Source organism: Echinops telfairi, unplaced genomic scaffold (assembly GCF_000313985.2).
Source record: "Echinops telfairi isolate 266 unplaced genomic scaffold, ASM31398v2 ScPeMD7_7475;HRSCAF=8513, whole genome shotgun sequence".
NCBI lineage: Eukaryota > Metazoa > Chordata > Mammalia > Afrosoricida > Tenrecidae > Echinops > Echinops telfairi.
Window position 1 is genome coordinate 5,231,228 of NW_022111379.1, and position 19,591 is coordinate 5,250,818.

At 58.8% G+C, this 19,591-nt stretch overlaps 1 protein-coding gene across 4 annotated transcripts in view; it reads right to left on the reverse strand.

The window, feature by feature from the left end:
- Positions 1-2,587: 2,587 nt before the first annotated feature.
- The window catches only part of TLE3 (TLE family member 3, transcriptional corepressor), a 54,130-nt gene continuing 37,126 nt past the window's right edge, over positions 2,588-19,591 (reverse strand). For 2 of the 4 annotated variants that reach the window (XM_004711951.2, XM_045285731.1), the window contains exons 7-20: positions 17,661-17,865; positions 16,401-16,417; positions 12,957-13,076; positions 12,275-12,325; positions 11,538-11,690; positions 10,647-10,779; positions 10,190-10,374; positions 9,425-9,501; positions 7,449-7,698; positions 7,050-7,297; positions 6,054-6,201; positions 5,299-5,449; positions 4,544-4,620; positions 2,588-3,254 (exon numbers count right to left, since the gene is read on the reverse strand). In XM_004711951.2, coding sequence (XP_004712008.1) covers positions 3,147-3,254; positions 4,544-4,620; positions 5,299-5,449; positions 6,054-6,201; positions 7,050-7,297; positions 7,449-7,698; positions 9,425-9,501; positions 10,190-10,374; positions 10,647-10,779; positions 11,538-11,690; positions 12,275-12,325; positions 12,957-13,076; positions 16,401-16,417; positions 17,661-17,865 — 1,923 coding nt within the window. In that variant the 3' untranslated portion in view covers positions 2,588-3,146. Of the gene's footprint in view, positions 3,255-4,543; positions 4,621-5,298; positions 5,450-6,053; positions 6,202-7,049; positions 7,298-7,448; positions 7,699-9,424; positions 9,502-10,174; positions 10,375-10,646; positions 10,780-11,537; positions 11,691-12,274; positions 12,326-12,956; positions 13,077-16,400; positions 16,418-17,660; positions 17,866-19,591 lie in introns of all 4 variants that reach the window. The other 2 variants (XM_004711949.4, XM_045285730.1) reach the window with 1 other exon arrangement.

Sequence of the window (19,591 nt, forward strand, 5' to 3'; positions counted from 1 at the left end):
AATGGCCTCCCAGAGGATAGGCGCTCTTCAGACTTTAACTTGCCCCGGAATCACCAACGGGCCATTAAAATGCCGATTCTGCTTCAGTGGGACAGAGGGCGATTTCTCAGGTGGTGCTGGCGAGGCTGCAGGGGGGAGCCACACTGCGGGGAGTTGACAGGGACAGGAGCAGCTCGGTGTCAGGATGCACTTGCCTGCAGATGGTGGCAGGGAGGAGAGGCATTGAGGTCTTGTGCTGCACCATTTAGACAGGTCAAACCGAGACGCTATGCCTTCTCCGCTTCCCACCCCTGCCCACACTGCCCTGCATGCGAGCTCCTGTGAGCAGGACCTGGGCCTCCCGCATCACTCGGCCCTGAAAGAACCCAGAGATGCCTTTCTGAGATATGCCTTCCCTTCTCAGAAATGAAGGCGTCCTGGTACCAGGGACTGCTAACCACAAGGTCAGCAGTTTGAAACCACTAGCCGCTCTGTGGGAGAAAGATGAGGCTTACTGCCCTGGTAGATTGACAACTTCAGAAATCCAGAGGGGCCTGTGGGTTCTCTTCTTTATAAGGCCACTAGGGACTGGAAGGGACTCTGTGGCGGTGAGAGCTCTGGGGGGCACACTTACTTACTGAACTACAAACTCAGAGGTTGGCAGCTGGGTTGGAACCCACTCAGAGGTGCCTTGGGAGGCAGGTCGAGCAAGACAGGCTTCTGGAAGGTGCCCTGCGGATACAGTTCTCTGCACACAAGGGGCTGCTGAGCTAGGGAGCCCCAGGGTGCTTGTCCTCCTACCCACAGGACGAGAGGCGGGTCCTCACAGGTAGGCATATTTTTCCTTTTTCCCCCCAAGTGACTGAGGTTCTTATCTCCCTACAATACTTAGAGCTAAGCTTCAGGGAAAAGATGATGCCGGTATCCAGGGCTCAGATGCAGTGAAGCTTCAGGGGAAGTTCGTGATGCATCTGATTTTTGTTCCACCTGGTTTTGCAGTCAAGATGGTCCTGCCCCCTGTGAAGGCAGCCCTGCCCCCAGCCCTGCACACCGGCATGACCACACAGGCTTGGGATAGTGCCGCTCGGAACTGCCCAGGTCCACCAGGCCCTTCCTGGGAGTGGACAGCGGCAGCACTGGAAGTGACAGGCATAAAGTTCGCTCACATCTGGGGATGTGGACCCCTCTTCCTGACAAAGGAGACCATTCACATTTCTTCTTTGGGAGGAGGGGTGAGGGTGTGTGTGTGCACAATTAAAACACAACAATGAAACCAACCTTTAAATAGTAACTTTTAAAAATATAAAAACAGCTCAATACAATGACTTTCATTTTCTTTTTCCTTCAGGAATTCACTTTCTTTTCCCCTCTCCCTCCCTCCTGGCTAGTTTTTACAAGTGGTGGTGGATGAACATAGAAGAGATGAGAGAGAGAGAGAGAGAGAGAGAGGAGACTCTAGATAACAGCCCCCACCAACCCTATCCCACCCAGAAGTACAGGGAACCAGATTGGCCAAGAGACCCCAACTTCCTGTCAGGGCAGCTGACTTCCTGTCAGGGCAGCTGCTTGGCCCAGGAGTATGGCCCACCACAGTGCTGTTCACCGAAGCTCCGCCTTCTTTCTCCCGGCCAAAGCACACATGATACAATAATCCATAAAAATGCAGTATAAAAATGATCTTCCATATGCTACCCCTATGGAGAGGCCGCCCCCCACCCACCACCACCGGGACTCACAGCGGCCTAACTTTTCTTTGAAAGAAGAAAAAGGACCAAAGAGGATTTAAAAAAAAAAAAAAGATCCACCGCTACCACCCTAACACCTTAAAACAAATCGGTACCCAAAGCGGTACCTGCAAGGGACAACATTCTAACTGTAGCTTTTGGGGGTCCTAAGAGACCGAAGAGGACAAGCCTGACCCCCACCAGTGTGGTGAGGTGGCCGTCGCCCTCCCCGGCCCCCTCGGAGGGTCTGGGCTGAGCCCTGGGGATAATCCTTTCAGGCTCACACCCTTGTAGGCTAGAAGGCTGATGGAGGCTCCACAGGCAGGACAGGGGTGAAGGCATTTTGTAAAAGGACATCACTTCTAAGTCTTTTTATTCAAAAAAACAAAAACAAAAACAAAACCCGAAACAGCACCCACATCAGTTGCTATTTTTCTGGTAGCTCCCTGAGCTGAGTTGCTATGCTCTCTTGTTAACTTGTTTTCCCCATTCCAGGTTGTGTCCGAAGATTAAGGGGGGCTGGAGAGGGGGGTCCCTTTGAATTTCGATAGCTCTTCACAGAACCAAGGATGCCCCAGAGGCTGACCAGGGCTGGGCGTGTGAGGAGAAGTAGGGGGGCAGAGAACCAGAGTGAGGACGAGGCAGAGCCCATGGGGCCCTCAGGGGCCACAGACAACCGTGCTCCCATGATGCCTGGCTGGCACTTGTCTCCCGCACTGCCATCAGTCTGTCTGCCCACCTGGTACTTCACTCAGACCCGGTGCAGCTGTCCTCAAACTCACCCGGACATGAGCTCATTCAGGGGGCGCCCCCCGGAGGGTCAGTCTTCTTACCTGCTGCAGCTCCCTCCCTGCCCCCTAAGACTCCTCTCCTCACACGATCCCTCCTCAGCTTGTTCCCTCCCTTCCCCTGTCCCCCCTCCCCAGATGGTAAGTTCTGTTTAAAAGTAAACAAACGAAGGAATGAAAAAAAGCCACCCCCAGGAGTGGATGACACATACAGCAGTCGAAAACAGGAGCGGAGGGGTTCCCGTGGGGCAGACAGGGCCTCCCCCCCCCACTGACCAGGCCCAGAGCCAGAAGTCCGCTATGAACACGTTTCACAAACCCTGTGCACTGCACAGTGGGAACAAGAGACCCCCCACCCCCACCCCAGCACAAAAATGTGGTCCACTCCTGTGTCCCCGACCCCAGGCCGTGGGGACAGGCCCAAAGAAAGGTCAAGAAGAGACACAGATTCAGGAGGGTGTCGGTGGGGAGTCCGAGTTCTATTTGTAACATCGGCCAGGGGTGTTGGGGAGGAAGAGGAGCCAGGAGCGTGCCCTCGCAGCCCGGACGGGGCGCAACCTGGACCACGCCGCTGTCCACAGGGGCCTGCGCCCAGGGTCTCGCTGACAGCCCCGTCTGCTTCTCCGGCATTTGATAGCCCCGACAGAGCCCTTGTTTAATAGATGACCTCGTAAACTGTGGCCTTCTTGTCACCAGAGCCCGTTACAATATATTTGTCATCCGCCGAAATGTCACAACTCAAGACGGACGAGGATTCTTTAGACTGGAGGAGGGAGGCGAGGAGGAGAAGCCGTGGTAAGGGGTGCGGGGTGGGGGGAGAAAAGACAGTTCAATTTCTCAGGCCTCCACATTATTCATTTCAATACCCCTGAATAAAGTCCTGCCCCCCTCCCGGCAGCCTGGAGCATCAATTATCAACTCAAGTCAGCCAACTATCAGCCCAGACAAGCCTTACACTCCCGAGACTCAATCGCCTGCTTCACTGGGGGCAGGATCACCCACCCTTGGGTCCAGCCTGCTCTCAGAAGGTCCTAAGGATCAGAATTGAGCCCTTTGGCATCATCATGTTCCCCAAGTCAGGGGCCTCTCTCTGAGGGGTCAGCAGGCCCTCCCCACTCTGATCTATGCGCCAACCAGTGGAGGGCAAGCCTCTGGAAGGCTGAGATACCCTGACCATCCACATCACAGGACATGCCCAGCGCACAGAATCTGTGTGAGTGTGTGTGTGTGTGTGTGTGTGTGTGTGTGTGTGTGTGTGCGTGCGCGCGCGCGCGCGCGCGCGCGTGCACAGGAGAGACCAAGCCTGTGTGAGTGTGAGGGCATCAAGCTGGGGCGTAGATCTCAAAAAGGGCTAAAATGTTCCCTCTTTGCCCAGATGCTTTCTCCCGTCCCCTTGGGCCCCGAGCTCCACTTGCTGGGCTGCCCACCGCTGTGATGAGTGCCAGCAGTTCCCTTGCTCCAGGCCCGTCACAGAGCACACCACCAGGACGCTGTTGTCTTCTGTCCTACACTGGTGTTGCTGTTACCAGCCACTGCATCACCCCCCAAAACTCATGGCAACCCCAAGCATAATAGGACGGACCAGTCTGGTCCCCACCCTGTCTTCCCCATGACTGGCTGTAGACCAGGCCATGGTCATTTATGTGGTTTTCATTGGTGGATCCTGGGCAACACATCACCAGGCCTTTCTTCCTATTCTGTTTTCATTCGGAAGCTCTGCTGAAAATGGCTCAGCACCACAGCGACGTGCAGGACTCCCCTGGCAGGGGCGCAGGGGCTGCACAGGGGCGGTATGGAAGAGAACTGAACTCCGGTCTACCCTATGTTAAGGTGGAAATTCTACCACCCAAATTCTCTTGGCTTAAAAGTTCCCGCCCCCAGTGGTCAGTGAGCATCAGCAACAGCGTGTCCCTGGCCCACAGTGAAGTCCCTAAGGCCGCTCACTGGAGAACCTGTCCTGGAGCCCCCACAGGAGCGGCTGCAAAGGGGCAGGGCTGTCCTGGCCCCCGGCGCCCGACCCTGCCCCCCTGCTGCTCGGTGGGAGGGCGGTACCTGGAAGATGCTGGCCCCATAGGGCGTCCTCCAGGCGTTGAGCAGGTTATCTTTCCCAGTACTCACAAACCACTTGCCTGCAGATGGGAGGGGAAGCGGGGAAGGGACAGTCACCCTGTGCCTGCCCACCTCAGCTGCCCAGACAAGGCCGGCTGCCATGGAAACCGCTAGCCAGTGCTTAGCATCAATCGCTCCTTGAGAGAGGCATTTTGCAGGAGACACATGGACAAGCAACACGGCCTTTCTCTGGGGGAAGCATGGGCTAGGATGGGAAAAGGCAGGGGTTGGTGAATCTCAATTAGACACCCACACACGCATACACACAGTCAGCTGATGCCTCCAAAGTAAAAAAGTGGAGAGGTGGCCACAATGATGGGAACAGTCACGCTCTGAGAACGACCCATGGGTGCCCTTCCCCTGTGAGGGCTCCCCTGGCTGAGGGCTGTCCACAGGGCGTGGATGAGGGAGCACTGGTCAGAAGCAGGCCCCGAGGTCTCCGAGCCTGGGCCTCCAGCCCTCGGGGGAGCTACTAGGCTGCTGAAAACAGCTGTTCACCTGCTCAGCCAGCTTCCAACCCTGGCGTGGACAGTGCCTGTACCCTGTGACAGCACCTAACTCCGAGGGGTAAGGGGGATCCCCAAAGTATGGCAAAGAGATTGCTGGTCCCCGGATTCTATTCCTGCTGTACGCTGAGGATAACCTCAGGTAGGGGAGTGACCCTCCTCCCCCACCGGCCTCCCCCCTCCCCGGCTTACCACAATAGGCAAACTTGAGGGAGAGCACACAGCTCTCATGCAGATGCAGCTGGTACTTGTCGGGCTTGGTGTGATGCAGCACCTCCACGTTGCTGCTCTCCATGCCCACGGCCAGCCACTCCCCAGTGGGGCAGTAGCCCAGGGAGAAGATCTGCAGAGGTGGGGCACAGTCAGCACCGTGGCCCTCCAATGGACTCCAGGCTCAGAGACCCCAGTCCCATCCTATCTTACCCTGCCATTTGCAAGGCAAGGCCTCCCCCCGCCCAATAACTCAGGGTGTCATTCTGCGACTCCATGTAGCATAGGAGGAAGTGGGGGCTCACAGACATGTGCAGCAGCAGACCCAGGATTCTATCGGAGGGGGCCCAGCTATTTCCCTCCCAGAGTGAGCCCGTCTCTGCGGTGTGAGCCGAACTTGAGAAAAGAGGTGAGGAAATGACCAGAATAAACACTACCCCGCAGCCCTCATCACACCTGCAGCTGCAGTGTGGATTCCAGGAGCCACGGACCAGCTTTAATAAAGGGGCTCCCACCGGCCCCTCAAAGCAGCTCCCGCCCATCCTCCTACCCCAGGAATGGAAATCCGAGGCCAGAGGGTCTGACATTAGCAGAGCCAGAATCACACCTAAGCGGCAGGTGAGTATCCCTGACTCCCAAGCCTTGCTCACTGGATTTCACCGCTGCTTCCTCCAGGAAGCCTGCCCGGGCTACTGAGGTAGGCCCTCACCCTGACATCACTCTGCCCTGCCCCGTACCTGGGAAGTGAAGTCATGCTGCTGCAGCTGCCGGCCCTCCCGGAGGTCCCAGGAGCGCACAGTGTTGTCCAGGCCCCCTGTCCACAGCTTGGTGCCATCGTGGGAAATGTCGATGCAGCTGGCCCCGTCCGTGTGGCCCTGGAACTGCCTGTCGGGACCGGCAAGGAGGTGTGAGTCCCAGGGAACCGGGATGGCCACCGGGATGGCTCTGAACAGTGCGAGCCAGCTCAGACTCTGAGCCGAAGAGGAAGCAGGCCCGAGGGGTGCACTGCCCCCTGAAGGCCCCTCCGCAGTGCTCAGAGCTAGGTCCAGCTCCTGAGACCAAGGCCGTGCAGGGTCTGAGCATGACTTAGGCCAGGCCAGAGGAGCCCTAATGGCCAGGTGGGCTGTTAACCGCAAGGTCAGGAGTGGGAACCTACCAGCTGGTCCAAAAAAGAAAGAGGCGTTCTGCTCTGGTAAAGAGTTACAGTCTCAGAAACTCACAGGGCCAGGTCTACCCTGTCCTAAAGGGTCATAATGAGTCAGAATAGAGTGGGTGCAAGACCAGGCCAGGCAGCAAGACCCCTGATCATTTTCTCTTACGGTGACGATGAGTGGCCGGCCCTGCCTCTGGCACTGATACCCAAGGCTCCTCCAGTTGCCATGGGCTCTGTCCTCTCAGTGGGCAAGAAGCACATGGCAGGGGCCAAGAGCCTGCCTCATGACGAGGCTGGAGACAGCATGAGCTGGTCCCCCACACAGGGCTTGTTCCGTGGGGCCCTCCCTGGCCCTGAGAACAGGAAGCGCACAGCGCACAGAGCTCTCGCCCGCCACGTCTTCACTCCTCTTCATCATAGCTCCCCCTCCTTCCTCCGCCCACTCGGAGCACCCGGCACCACTGCCCCCTGGCACACACTTGAGTGGCCTTCACATCTCGGATCCCTCCTCCTCGCATCTCCTACTAACCCATGGAGCCTGGCCACAGCAGACCAGGGTGCCCCCACCTGCCAGCCTCACCTGACCAGGGTCTGGTTGTGCAGGTCCCAGACGGCAATGTTGCCGTCGCTGCAGCAGGAGAAGCAGACCTTGGCATCAGGGCTGATGGCCAGGGCATAGCAGGCGGGCGCCGAGGACGTTAGCTCGGCCTTGATGCGGGGTGTGGGCGAGGCCAGGTCCCAGATGGTGAGTGTGCTGGCCTCGCCGCCAACGATAAGCGTGCGCCCATCAGGAAGCAGCTTGCAGGAGCGGATGTAGTTGTCCCTGTTCTGGATCAAAGAGGACAGGGGTGAGCCACGGCCGCCAGGCCTTCCAACCACACACATACACACACGCGCTCGCATGCACACCTGACAGGTGCTCAGAGCACCCCACGTTGCCAGTTCACCCCAGCTAACACAGGGCCCCCTGAGCCCTCACCAGGCAGTCCAGCTGAGAGATGGGGCTCTTGCTGCCCGGCTGGCTGATGTCCCAGATCTTCACGCAGCCCTTGCCGCCGGTGTAGACATGCCGAGTGGGGTTGCTGATGGTCACGGCGCACACCACCTCCCCATGGCTCAGCGTGTTGATCTGGCGGGCATGCCGGGGGATGCCGGGGCCTGCCAGTGCGTCGTGGGGGAAGGGCACGGGCTGCATCTGCCCGTCGGCACTCACATGGAACGAGTACGCTCTGGGAGGGCAAGAACCGGCACACTGCCACCCCAGGTCGCACAGCAACTCCCACAACCCTGCCTGCCTGCCTCCGGCCCTCGGCTCCCAGAAGCTCCCCAAACACAGCTAGCTGGGTGCAAACCATGGCCTCAGGGCTGTGGCGGGTTCCCTGCTGTCTCCCCAAGCTCCCTAGCCCCTGGGCCAGGCTCGACCAACCAGCATTTCAACCCTGGCCTTAACCCCGATTGTCCACCCTCCCTCCAACCAAAGCCTCTTCCTCATCTCTTCCTCTTTCCCCAAACCAAACTCATTGCCATTGAGGCGAGGCCGGCTCACAGCGACCCTATAGGGCGGGGTAGTGTTTCGGTGCCCTTTACGGGAGTACAAAGCTCGTTGCTTCTCCCTGTTTCACACGACCTACAAACACCCTGACAGACTGGCCAGAGGCAAAGCCCAGCGCCAATGACATCTCCTCCAGGGAGGGCCCCCCTTCTCCCTGCGCCCAGGAAGAACCCTGTAGAAATTTGCTCTGCTTCCTGTCACAGAGCCTTAATTGAAACAGGGGGCCTGGTGGTGGCTCCCCCGTTTCAGACAGATGTGGGGGAAGCGAAGCTTCGGTGTAACAGCAGCTGCAGAGGGGGTGCAGTGTCACGGGCATCTGGCCAGAGTCTAAGGGCAAGATTGGGGTGTGGGGTGTGGGGGTGCCTGTCGTATCCTGTCCTGTTGTGTTGGTGCATTGGCTGAGCCCCCGTTCCCCACCACGCAGAGAGCACAGGTGGCCCAGAATGGGCAATCTCCCGTGGCAATGCCAGCCTCCCAGCACCGCATGTGCTGTATACCAGCGGGCGCCAGAAGGGCGGAGGGAGGGAGCAATGGGAACAAAGCAGAATTTCCCACGAACTTTTTGAAGGCCCCTCGTGTCACCCCTGTGGCCTTGAGAGCTGCCACCTGAGCACCTGGAGTCTCGGAGAGGGAACCGTCTCCTCTCCTGCAGCTCAGGTCAGAGCCACATCCCTGCACACCTGTGGGGCAGAGCCAGGCCCGCATCTGCCTAGGACGCGAGACACCGGGACACCAGAGCGGTCTAGAAAGGGGTTCAGCAAGCTGCGGCCGAGAGCCAGGTGTGGCTCTTCCAGTGCACACGTGTGGTTCTAAAGTAAGATTGAAAAAACTCTAGAGAGTCTTCCTCAGATCACCGCGATTCCGTTTGTGAAAATAAACGTATGGCTCTCGAATATTGTTTCACCTGCTGTAAGAGACAGGACTGGCTCTCCCGTCTCAAAAGTCTACCAGCCCCTTCTCTAGAGAGTCTTCCATCAGTACAGCAGTAAGAAGCCTGCCCTGCCCACTGCCCACCGCAGGGGCTACAGCTCTGGCCACCAAGGAGCAGGCATGGCATGAGTAGCCAATGCCACGGAGAGACCATATGTGGCTCCCTGCTGCACCAGGGAGCCCAGCTTGACCCTCCATACAGGAGTCGTGCTGGGCCCATCTCAGGGGGAGGGGGTAGCTGGACCACATGCCGTTTAACCCCTACAAGTGCTCTCTGGAACAGTGAGCAGATTCTCAGTGAGGATAGTCTACCAGAGTGCAGAGGGAGCACATCCCCCAGGCACAGCGCCCAAGGCCTGCTGTGGGGCATTTTCAGCAGGTGGGGCAGCAGCCCAGGGCCGAGGAGGTCGGAGGGTATGGACGATCCCTGTCCCTCCCACAAAGCATGCACAGAGAGCAGACATGGAGCTTACGGTTTTCCGCCAGGAATGGAGGCGAGGCTTGAGGGCAGGCCCGTGGCCCGCATGGGCGGATGGGGGTCAAAACCAACCTGGAAGGCAAGACAAGACCAGCCCTTCCTTACCCAGAGGTGCTGCCCGACACTCCTTCAGCCACTTCCTTTATCCCCCTACTCAGCCCCGGCCCCAAGGCCACCCAGCATGCCACAGGAAACAGGCACCTTGCCCAGGCCAGAGGCAGGGCTGGAGGAGGGTCCAAACCCCAACTCTGGATCAATATCCTCCATCCTAGCTCTCTCTTCTCCCTGGCCTCGCTTCCACCTCCCTCACTAGAGCGCCTCCTGGCTTAAGGAGGTAGAGACAGACTGATACTACCTCGTGAAAAAAGACCCTACCACCTTCGCCCCCCACCCCCACCCCACTGAGCAAATACTGTTCTGATGACTCTCCTCCTCCTTTGCCAAATATTTCACTTTCTGGGACTCCCACCCCCTAAGAGCGAGGGGAGACTGCAAGCAGTCCCACCTCCTAGGAAGGAGCAGTCAGGGCAGTGGCCGGCCTGGCCACCAGCAGGCAAGCTGGAAGCACAACCCAGCTCTGTCAGGCCCACAATGTGTCCTCCAGCCAAGCGCCACCGGTTCAGGGGTACTTCCCCTGGTAGGACAAGTTGAGGGTTCCCTTGCATATGGAGGGGTGCCACCCAGAACCTGGGAGCCTCACGCGCGTCACCCGGTCCCCACAAAAGGAGCTAAAAAGTCTACGTACAGCTCCGAAGCTCACCATTGGCGACCGGCCATAGGCGGCGGCGGCAGCGGCGGCGGCGGCACTCATCTGGGGCGGGATGTTGTGGAGGCTGGCGTAGGCACCGGGGCTGGTGAGGGAGCCGTTCATCTCGTGGTGGCTCATCATGGCAAACGGCGTGGCGTAGGAACTGGTGATGGAGATGGGCGTGCGCAAGGCAGAGGCTGCGCAGAGGGAGCGGAGGGGGCGTCAGGGGGCGGGCTTGCCCTCCTGCCCACCCGCACCCTGCAATCTGCCTGCTCCTCAGACGAACCCGTCCTGTTGGGACGCTGGGACAGTGGGCCCAGGGAGAGAAAGGGTTTGGCTCGTTCAGAACCTTCCTCCTGGACCTTCTGGTGAACCGCCCTAAGGCCACCCCAGGAAAGCCCAAGGCAGCACACACCCGGGTGATGTGGCCCATCTTTGCGGGTGGGCCTAGCCCAACTCCCCACTGTACCTAGCGGGTCCATGCCTGGAGGTTTGCCTGGCATCGACCGGAGCCCCGGCGTGGTGCTGGTGCCCGGAGTTGGGGCGTCGTTCCTGGGCGTGGGGGTGTTGGACTTGAGCCCAGGAGTGCAGGATTTGTCATTCTGAAACGGAGACACAGAGACCAACAGCGGTAAAGGCACCTCTCTTCCAAGAACTGGGCCCTCAGGCACCCCAAGGGATGCCTCCACCCGGCTCCCCAAACTACTCCGAACTCACTCCCATGAAGTCAAGAGTGACTCAGTGACCAGAGAGAATGGGGTGGAGCTGTCCCTGTGAGCTGCCGAGACTAACGCTAAGGGAGTCGGCGAGAGCCCCGTCTTTCTCCAGACCTTGCGGTGAGCAGCCCAACCTGCTCCCACTCTGCCCCAGGGACGTTCAGAGCCGGGATCCTCTGCCTGCAGCCTCCTCGCACACGCTCCAGCTTTGGGGGCAGCAGGGGCTCTGGTCCCATTCCACAGCTACACAAAGCCGCAGCCGAGGCTCGGAAACGTGAAATAAGTGCAGCCCACCCAGGGCTCTGCGTGGACTGCCATTGGAACAGAGGCCTGGCTGGCGGCGACTGCAGAGATGACAGCTTAGGAACCCTGTGGGGCAGTGCCACCCGTGCTGTGATGGCCCACAGCAGCGGCAGCACCACTGGCTCAGGAAGTAGGGCAGGCAGGATTTGAACCTGGGTCCCAGCCACGCCTGTATGCATTCTACTCCATGCCCCTCTGCCCTCCCAACAAGCACCACTTGGACCCCTGTGCAAAGCTTCTTCCCACTCTGCCCCCGGTAACGCTTGGAGGGTCTCTCTGGAAAGGAGGCCTCGCTGTCAGTCCCCCACCTGGCCGCCGCAGCCCGGGCAGACCCCACGTACATGACCGAGGTCTTTGGTCTTGGAGGAGGGTGTGCTACTGGAGGAGGCCACTGAGGCGGGGCTGGTGGGGGCGTCCTTCTTCAGGCCCCGGGCTTTGTCCAGCCCGTTTTCAGGGGGGGAGTTTGCCGGGCTGACCCGGGGCGTCGCTGGGTCCTGAAAGCACAGGGGACACCGAGATGCACTGGAACCACCCGATACCATCCGCCCATGTCCCCAAGACTGGTGGTGGATCACCCACTGGGACCCACATGGTATCCACGGGCTGGTTTCGGGGGAAGGAGCTCTGGGTTGGGACCACACTGGAGGAGCCCAAGCTAGGAGAGGAGTCCTAATAGGGACCAAGGAGTTCCGACTGATCTTGGCTGAGCCTCCATCCGACAGATGGGGAGAAAGTACTGCCCAAGTTCACACACAAGTTCAAAGAAGCCAGGACTCAACTCCAAGGAGAGTCTATTCCAGGCCTGCAATAGCACCTCTCAGGCACTGCCCGCCCCCAGGCAGGTGGCAGTGAGAACAGAGAGCCCGGTAGGAGCAGGGGACGCAGAGCTGGACCCCATGCTGGGGAACCCTCTGGCATTAAGACTGTCCAGCTGCCACTCACTGAAGCCCTGCCCTGGCGTCCCTAGCAGGCCTGATGCCCCGAGGTCACCCTGCTCAGGAGCCAAGACACAAGGGCACCCAGCCCAGGTACAAAGTGCCCAAACCTAGAGCCCCCCTGCAGGCCTTCCTGTCCTCACCTCATTGGAAACGTCCACCACCAGGTCATCACTTTTGTCCCCGTCACTGTCCTGCGAATGAGAGTGAAGCCCACCGGCCAGTGAGAAGCCGCCATCTTTGCCTCCCACAACAGCTGGAAAGGCCCCCTCTTCCCCTCAGCCAGGATTTGAAATGGGGGACCACGCCCCAAAGCCCATGTCCTTTTCTCAGGCAATGAGAGCCCCTGCAGCTAGTGTGTGGGTGGGGGGGAGGGTTTCTAACCGTGGCCCCAGTACCCGCGCCCACTGCCCTTTAACACCACTCTCAGACGCTTCTCTCAGGCTCGTTTATATTTGCCACCACTCACGGGCACAATGGTCCACCCGCTGCAGCCTCAAAGCCGGGGGTGTCAGCATCGATGTGAACCTCGACTGTGGGGTCTGATGGACAGGTGGGTGTCCACAGACCAGAGTTGGGGCTATAGCGACAAGGGGCAGACACAGTCCTGGAGCAATCTGGTTTTTGGGGTGCTGTTAACAGTCTAGGGACGAGGCAGGCCCAAGGAGGTGCTGAGGACCCCCAGTCTGCTCTTGGCCAGGTGGTGATTCATGGCCCACCCTCCTGTCCTTGAGGGGGCCACTGCTTTGGCCCCCTACCCTGTGGCTTTCTGACTCGCTGCCCACAGCCAGGTCCTCCCTGCGGCTGCCCTCTGCCCAGACATACGTATCGGCTCAGACTGTCCTTCTCCTCTGCTTTCCGCTTCTTGGCTTCCATGCCGTAGTCCGAGGAGCCCCGGTGCTTCTCGCTGGCACGCAGGCTTTCCGAGGGAGACACCGAGTTGTTCTAGAAGCAGGGAGGGGCTCCAGGTCAGCCACCTCCCTCCACGGTAGCATGGCACACACACAGACCCAGCGCTGTGCCTCCAGCCGCCAGAGCACGGAGAACCCAGCGCCGGGTCTTCTGCAGGTTTGCACTCACACACAGCCTTGCCTGGGAGCCATCTCGTGCCCCCCGAAGCTGCCCTCAGAGAAGCCCCCACGATCTCCCACAGCACAGCCCACTGTTGTCAACCGTCGGCCTGTGGGAGGGCAGGGCTCACACCTGTCTCTTCATGCCTGAGGCAGCGGTCCCCAGGACATTCTGTGGCTTCCTCCTTGTCAGAGCCCACCCAGTATGTCCACCCCCTTGCTCAGTCACCCCCCACCCCCAGTCACTGTCTGTCTGAGCCCCGGGTCTGGCTCAGGCCTGCTGCCAGACACAGAGGAAGGAGGAAGAAGCAAGGTTGTTCAGGAGCAAAGAGTCTAACTACAGGGAAGAAAAAGCCAGTCCAGTGGCAAACGTCATGCAGTACGCAGGTGACACCTGGAGAAGACATCTCTTTGGAAGAGGCGGACATCAAACACCGACTGAGGACCGTTGTGTGGTGCCTCCCTTCCTACAGGAGAGGCCGATGCTGGCGCGGGAGTTCCCGAGTGGGGTGAAGAGCTTGGTGGTAATTGACAGGTTGGCAGTTCAAGTCTACCCAGGAACTACTCAGAAGAAGGGCCTGGCAAAACACACACACACACACACACACAGTCCCCCAAAGAATCTAGCCTTTGAAACGGCCCTGAAGTGCCGTTCTGGCACTGACATGAGTGGGGTCGACAAAAGTTGGCATCAGCTTGCCAGCAAGCGTTTACTGCAGGCTCTAGGGCAAGGGTCACTAAGGGTCACCTGGAGGGAGCAAGAAAGGACAGCCAAGGAGCAGCTGTCCAGGGGGACCACGCAGTGCAGGCACCAACTTCACTTCCTTCCCTGAGCCGGCTTCTGGGCAGCCCTTTCCTGCCCAGTTTCTGCCTGGAGCGCATTAAAATGGCAGAACCATCAAGCCTCAAAGAAAAAGCAGAGGTTCTAATGGAACAGAGCTCAGTCTCCCCCACAGCCGTGCAGGGGTGGGGCCGTGTGCACACAGCCGCGACTCAATTAGCTGCCGCGAGCGCAGGCAGAAAACCCACCGTCATTCCACTCCATTTCCCCGCGCGGTGGTGGCCACCTCTCGCTAAGCAGTGTCTCCCTCCCCGCTCAGGCTAGGGAAGGGGGCTGGGGGCGGGCGTCCCTCCGTGTCCCCCGTCGTCCATGGCGGGAGAACAGGGAGCTCTTTCTTCTCATGCAGTCAGGCTGAAAACCCGCACCACCGCCCGCCCGAGAGTCATGTCAGGCATTTTATGTCAGGCATTTAGCGGCATCGATCCAGCCCGCCTCTGGCTGGCAGGCGGCCAAAAAACTAAGTATTTTTTATTGCTTTGGCGAGGCAAGGAAATATGAATGAAGCGACCTCTAATTGGACTCCAGACGAACCCCTCTGGGACCCTTTCCTGCCCCTTCACCGGCCCTCCCGCTCCAGCAGAGCCTTGTCCTTCCTGTCCGGGCCTCATCTGTTGACAACCGGGCTTCCAGAGGGCTGGGAACTGCAGCCCTCGGCCCTCCACTGGCCGCCCAGGCAGCCGTCGGCCCGGACTCTCTCCCACTGATCCTCAGGAACCTGGCCCTGGGCATCTGCTGAGCAGAGGGAAGGCCTCAGCTTGTGCGTGCGTGCGTGCGTGCGTGTATCTATGTGTCTGACTGTAGTGTGTATGTATGTGTGCAGTGTATCTGTCAATGAGTGTGTATGAGTATACTATAGTGTATGCATGTGCCTGTGTATGTGTGAGTGTTGTGCGTACATGTATGAGAGTGTATAGTGTGTATCTGTCTGCGTGTAGTGTGTATCTGTGTGTGTCTGTGTGTGTGTATGTGCAGTATGTGCCTGTGTATGTGAGTATAGTATGTGTAGTGTATGTATGTGGCTGTGGATGTGTGAGTGTGTGTAGTCTATTCTCCTGGCAGACAGCATGCACCATTGGGGCACAGAGTCAAGAGGAAATCTAAGTGAGGTGGAGGATAGAGTCAAGGTGAGTCAGGCTTATACCCCCTTCCATTCACTCTGCACCTGGCCACCCCATCCTGCTGTTCCTGATCTAAAGGGGTCTTTCCAAGCACCTGCCCAGAGGTGCCTCATGGGTAAGACAAGTGGGGTGGTCTGTTTCCCCTGAAAACCCTAGGGAACTTCGTTCTGCTCGGGGAGCTGGGCCGGGTCTAAACCTCCAGGGGCCCCATCCAATGCTCTACCAGCAAGCCAGCTCTTCAAAGAGGCCACAGTCTGGGGGCCAGCTCTCAAGCAGGCAGAATGGATTTTCACCATCACTGAGGCCTTTGTTCAGCACCCAGCCATCTCTAGGCCCCGGACGAGGAGCCATGGGCCTCGCCACAAAGGGGGGCCTTACAGAGTGGTGGGGAGGGCAGGCTGGGATGGCGGGGAGCTGCCAAGGAAGAGGCTTGCTGGGTCGGTTAGTTAACTGCCCCCCCCTCCAAGTCCTACTCCACAGGAGGTAACAACCAGAGCCGTCCCAACAGATGGGATGGCCCAGGATACAAGAACGGCGATGACTTATTTTTTTTCTCTGCAGCCTCCACCGCTCTTATTCAGAAGGTAGGTCCACTTGAAACAGAACCTCTGAGCCTCGGTGTGATCAGAAAGATTTACAGCAAATCTGGGGCACTGGCAGACATGCAGGCGGCCTGGCCTTCATGGGCGCGAGGTAGCACTTCGTTAAACTGAGCTAAAGCTCGGAACAGAGGAGGAACCTCAGGGGGTGGTGGGGGTGACAGGATGGTGGAAGCGGCAGCCTGTAGGTGGGGGAGAGCGGCACAGTCGTGAGAGACCTGGGTCCCCAGCCCAGAGGTTCCACAAACTCGCCTGGCTGCGACGGGGCTGGCCAGCTGGGCCCTTTGGTTAATCATCTCTCCGAGGAAAGGGAGGGAGCGTGGGCTCCGTTCAAGCAAGCTCTTCAAATGACAAATGATGGCCCCAAGGCTCAGCGATGAAGGACTGTCCCCAACCCAAGGTCACTCACAGCAGGGGGCAGCCACCCCTCCCCCTGGCTCCCCAGTCTACATTGAAAGTACCACCGCCCCGCTCCCAGCTCTGGGCACAAGTAAACAGTGACAAGCAACCCCAGTGACCTACCCCAGCAAGACCACCCTAGGCCCACTGGGCAATTCTAGGAGCCAGCTGCCAAAGCAGGAACCCCTGGCCCCTCTCTTCCTCCCAGGCCCCCAAACACCTTGCGTGTCCCCATCACTTACCGCACTCGAGTCTCTCTCTGTGCGGGAGAAGAGCCAGGTCAGGAGGAGGGTCCGAGCCCCGACACCAAATGGAAAAGAGACAAGAAAGAACAGACAAGGTCAATCTGTGGCCAGTGGCCTTGTGGTTTTGCTAGTTCACTGGTTTTCAAACTGGCAGCAGGCTGGCCTCTCTGAGCCGGAGGAGCCGAGGAGGAGCCATAAAGTGAAGTTTCTGAGTTTGGAAATTAACCACCCAGATTGCAGTGCATACCCACCAGGCCCCTGGGGGCGGCAGGGGAGGCCTTTGCCCTAGCTCTCCCAAACAGACCCAGAGCTGGCACCAAGGCAACTCCACTTTTTTAAGCTTCCAGTTTGGAAGGAAACATGCTATGCCAAGTAAGGCACCTGTAGGGGCTAGGGGCCAGCAACTTTATCGAGTGGAGGAGGGCACTCTTAGTTGAGTCTTTTAAAATGTGGTTTTCACTTAACCATCCTCTGTGTCACCAAGAAGCCCCTCCTGGTCAGCCTAACAGCAGCTGGCTGTCTGCTGTGGGGAGGCTCAAGGGCCACGGGGCTGTAACCGCCAATCCCCAAGACTTGCTGCTACCCTGGAGCTGGGCAGGTGAGGATACACCAAAGCCCTGCCCATTGTCAGGTGCACCCGGAAACATGTAAGCCAGCAGTTTTACAAAAGGGTCTGCCAAGGAGCCAGCTTCTTTCCTTTCCTAAGCCCCTCCTTGATTGATGCCGGCTTCCAGGGTCCTCTGGGTAAAGGTTGTGGGGGGGGGGGGGCGCAAGCAGGGGAGGTAGAGGACTTCTGTGACCCTGTCTTTCCAGCCAGCTCCCTGCTGGAGCATCCCTGGGCACGTGCTTACAAGCAGTGCACCAGGTGACCCAGCTGAATTGGAAGGCAACTGTGTGCCTTTTCTTGAAGCCTGCGCGGGGGAGACATCTGCCACAGAGAACACCCAGGCCTTGATCCCTGCCCTCAGGAAAGGCCTGCTCTTCACCCCCACCCCCACGCCCGCTACCGGAGCCAACCCCAAAACTCCCACGGGAATTTGAAAGGGTTGCCCCCACCCCCACCCCTTTCCCCCTGTCAGGAAGGGGTGGGATAGGGACTGGACCTTGAAAGGCGGGTAGTGTGGCCAAGTCCCAGGGCAGATGGCCTCCGAGACACCTCCCAGTCCTCTGCTCACCTGTCCTGGTGGCCTATTTGCTGCATCCTCTCACGTGGGGCCCAACCCACACCCCACCCTCTCTCCCCACCTGGGGCCGCACCTCTGTGGTCAAGTTCATGGTGGTTCTTCTCGTCCTTCACTGTCAGGTGAGCCTGGCTGCCCAGGGCGCCAAGTGCCAGCAGCCCCGAGCTGGCCCCCGTCACCGGGGGGATACCAGGAGGCTGGAGGCCCGACGGGTGGGGTGGCAGCTGGACCGGGGGGCCATGCGTGGCGTGGGAAAGGTGCTGGGCCTGGAGCTGCTGTTGCTGCAATGAAGTTGACCATGAGCACAGCGGGGCAGGAGGGGCATGAGGGCCCCCCGTGAAGGAGGGACTGCCACCCCCAAATACTCCGTCGACCCCCCCCCCCACAGACACACACTTCCACATTCCTGGCTCAGTCCACATGCTCTTGCTGAAGGAACAATTTGTTAATGGACTACATCTTTAAGGACAAGATTTAGGTTTGCAAAGACTCCACCCGCCCCCATGCTCAGAATGGCATTTCTCAACGCAGGGTTCCCAGGTGGAGAAAATAATGCATGCATTTAAAAACCACAGTTGCGGGGGCTCCCTCTCAGTTCCAGGGGATCCATTGGTTTAAGTTCCCAGCAGCCCCTTGGCAGGCTCATGCTGACATGCCTTCCACCGGGGGCTGCCAGCTCCACCCACCCAAGGCCAAGGCCAGGCCCTGGGCAGACTCCCCACTTCTGAGACACTCCTGTCAGGCCTGGCTTCCAGAATGAACCGTTTGTCAAGCAATAAGAACTGGGGACTGGAGGAGGGAGAGCTAGGATCACTGGGCAACAGGGTGGAGAGCGGGGTCCGGGTAAGGGGTGGAGGTGCTGGCCGGAACCAACCGGACCAGGAATCAGAAGTCCCAGCTCCCGAATTTTATTGGCTGTACGACCTCGGCTGGGTTACTTCACCATCCCGGGCCTCCAATGCCCTAACTCTACACAAAAGGGGAGCTGGACTTCAGACAACGCTGCAAGTAACCGCCCGCCGGATACTCATGACTGCTCCTCCCGTGACTGTGAAGGGAGCTAATGTTTACCCACGGCTTACAATGTTCTAGAAAGCTTACGTGCCTTAACTCGGTGTCGTCATCCACAACAACAGTAAGGAAACTCAGGACTCCAGGCCCCCCGACTCCCCAGACATCTGACACTGTAACCTCAGGGCCTTCTCTTGGCCCGTCTCCGCGTGCCCCAATCCCTGGCTTGCCCGGGCAGCCCTGGCTCTGCCCCCTGCAGCCTGACAGCATGCCCTTTAGCATTCCTAAGACCGTGCCAAGACCATGGGCATTATGGGGCAGGCTGACAGCAGACAAGTACTTCTTAAGGATGGAAGTATTTCTTAGGAGTGACTAGAGCCTCGGCTATGCCGGGAGGTGCCCAAGGACACGCCTTTCTACTCTGGCACAAAGGCTAAGGCCCTAAGTGAGGGCCTGGGCTCATCCCAAAAGTTGTCTGTATAAAGCAGGCCTTCACGCTCAGTTTTAAAGGAGCCCTGGTGGTGCTGCCGGGTTAGTGTGGGGCTGCTGAAGGCAAGGGTGAGAGTTCGAATCCACCAGCCCTCCAAGGGAACAAGAGGAGGCGTCTGCTCCATAAAGATTTACGGGCTTGGTGACAGGAGGGTGGGCAGCTCTTGAGTTGGCACCTCGGGCCAGGGGAGCTGGAGGGGGCAGCCAGGACCTGGCTAAATGCTACCACGCATGCATGAGTGAGAATTGGGCTTCAGATTAGTCAACTACCCATCCACCGCTCCTAAGGAAACCCCCTGAAGGAACAAAGCTAGTGACTTTGGGGGAGGGGGGGAGGTCTACTGAGCAGAGATGTGCTAAGTGTTAAGATTTTATCTGCCAAGAGCCAGATTTCTGCCAAAACTGTTCACTAACAACAGAACCCGGGGGAAAGGGCAAGCTCTGATGGCAGGCGAGATTCCCAGAGCTAGGAAGAGTTTGAGGTCAGGAGTTAAGGGTCCCGGTCTA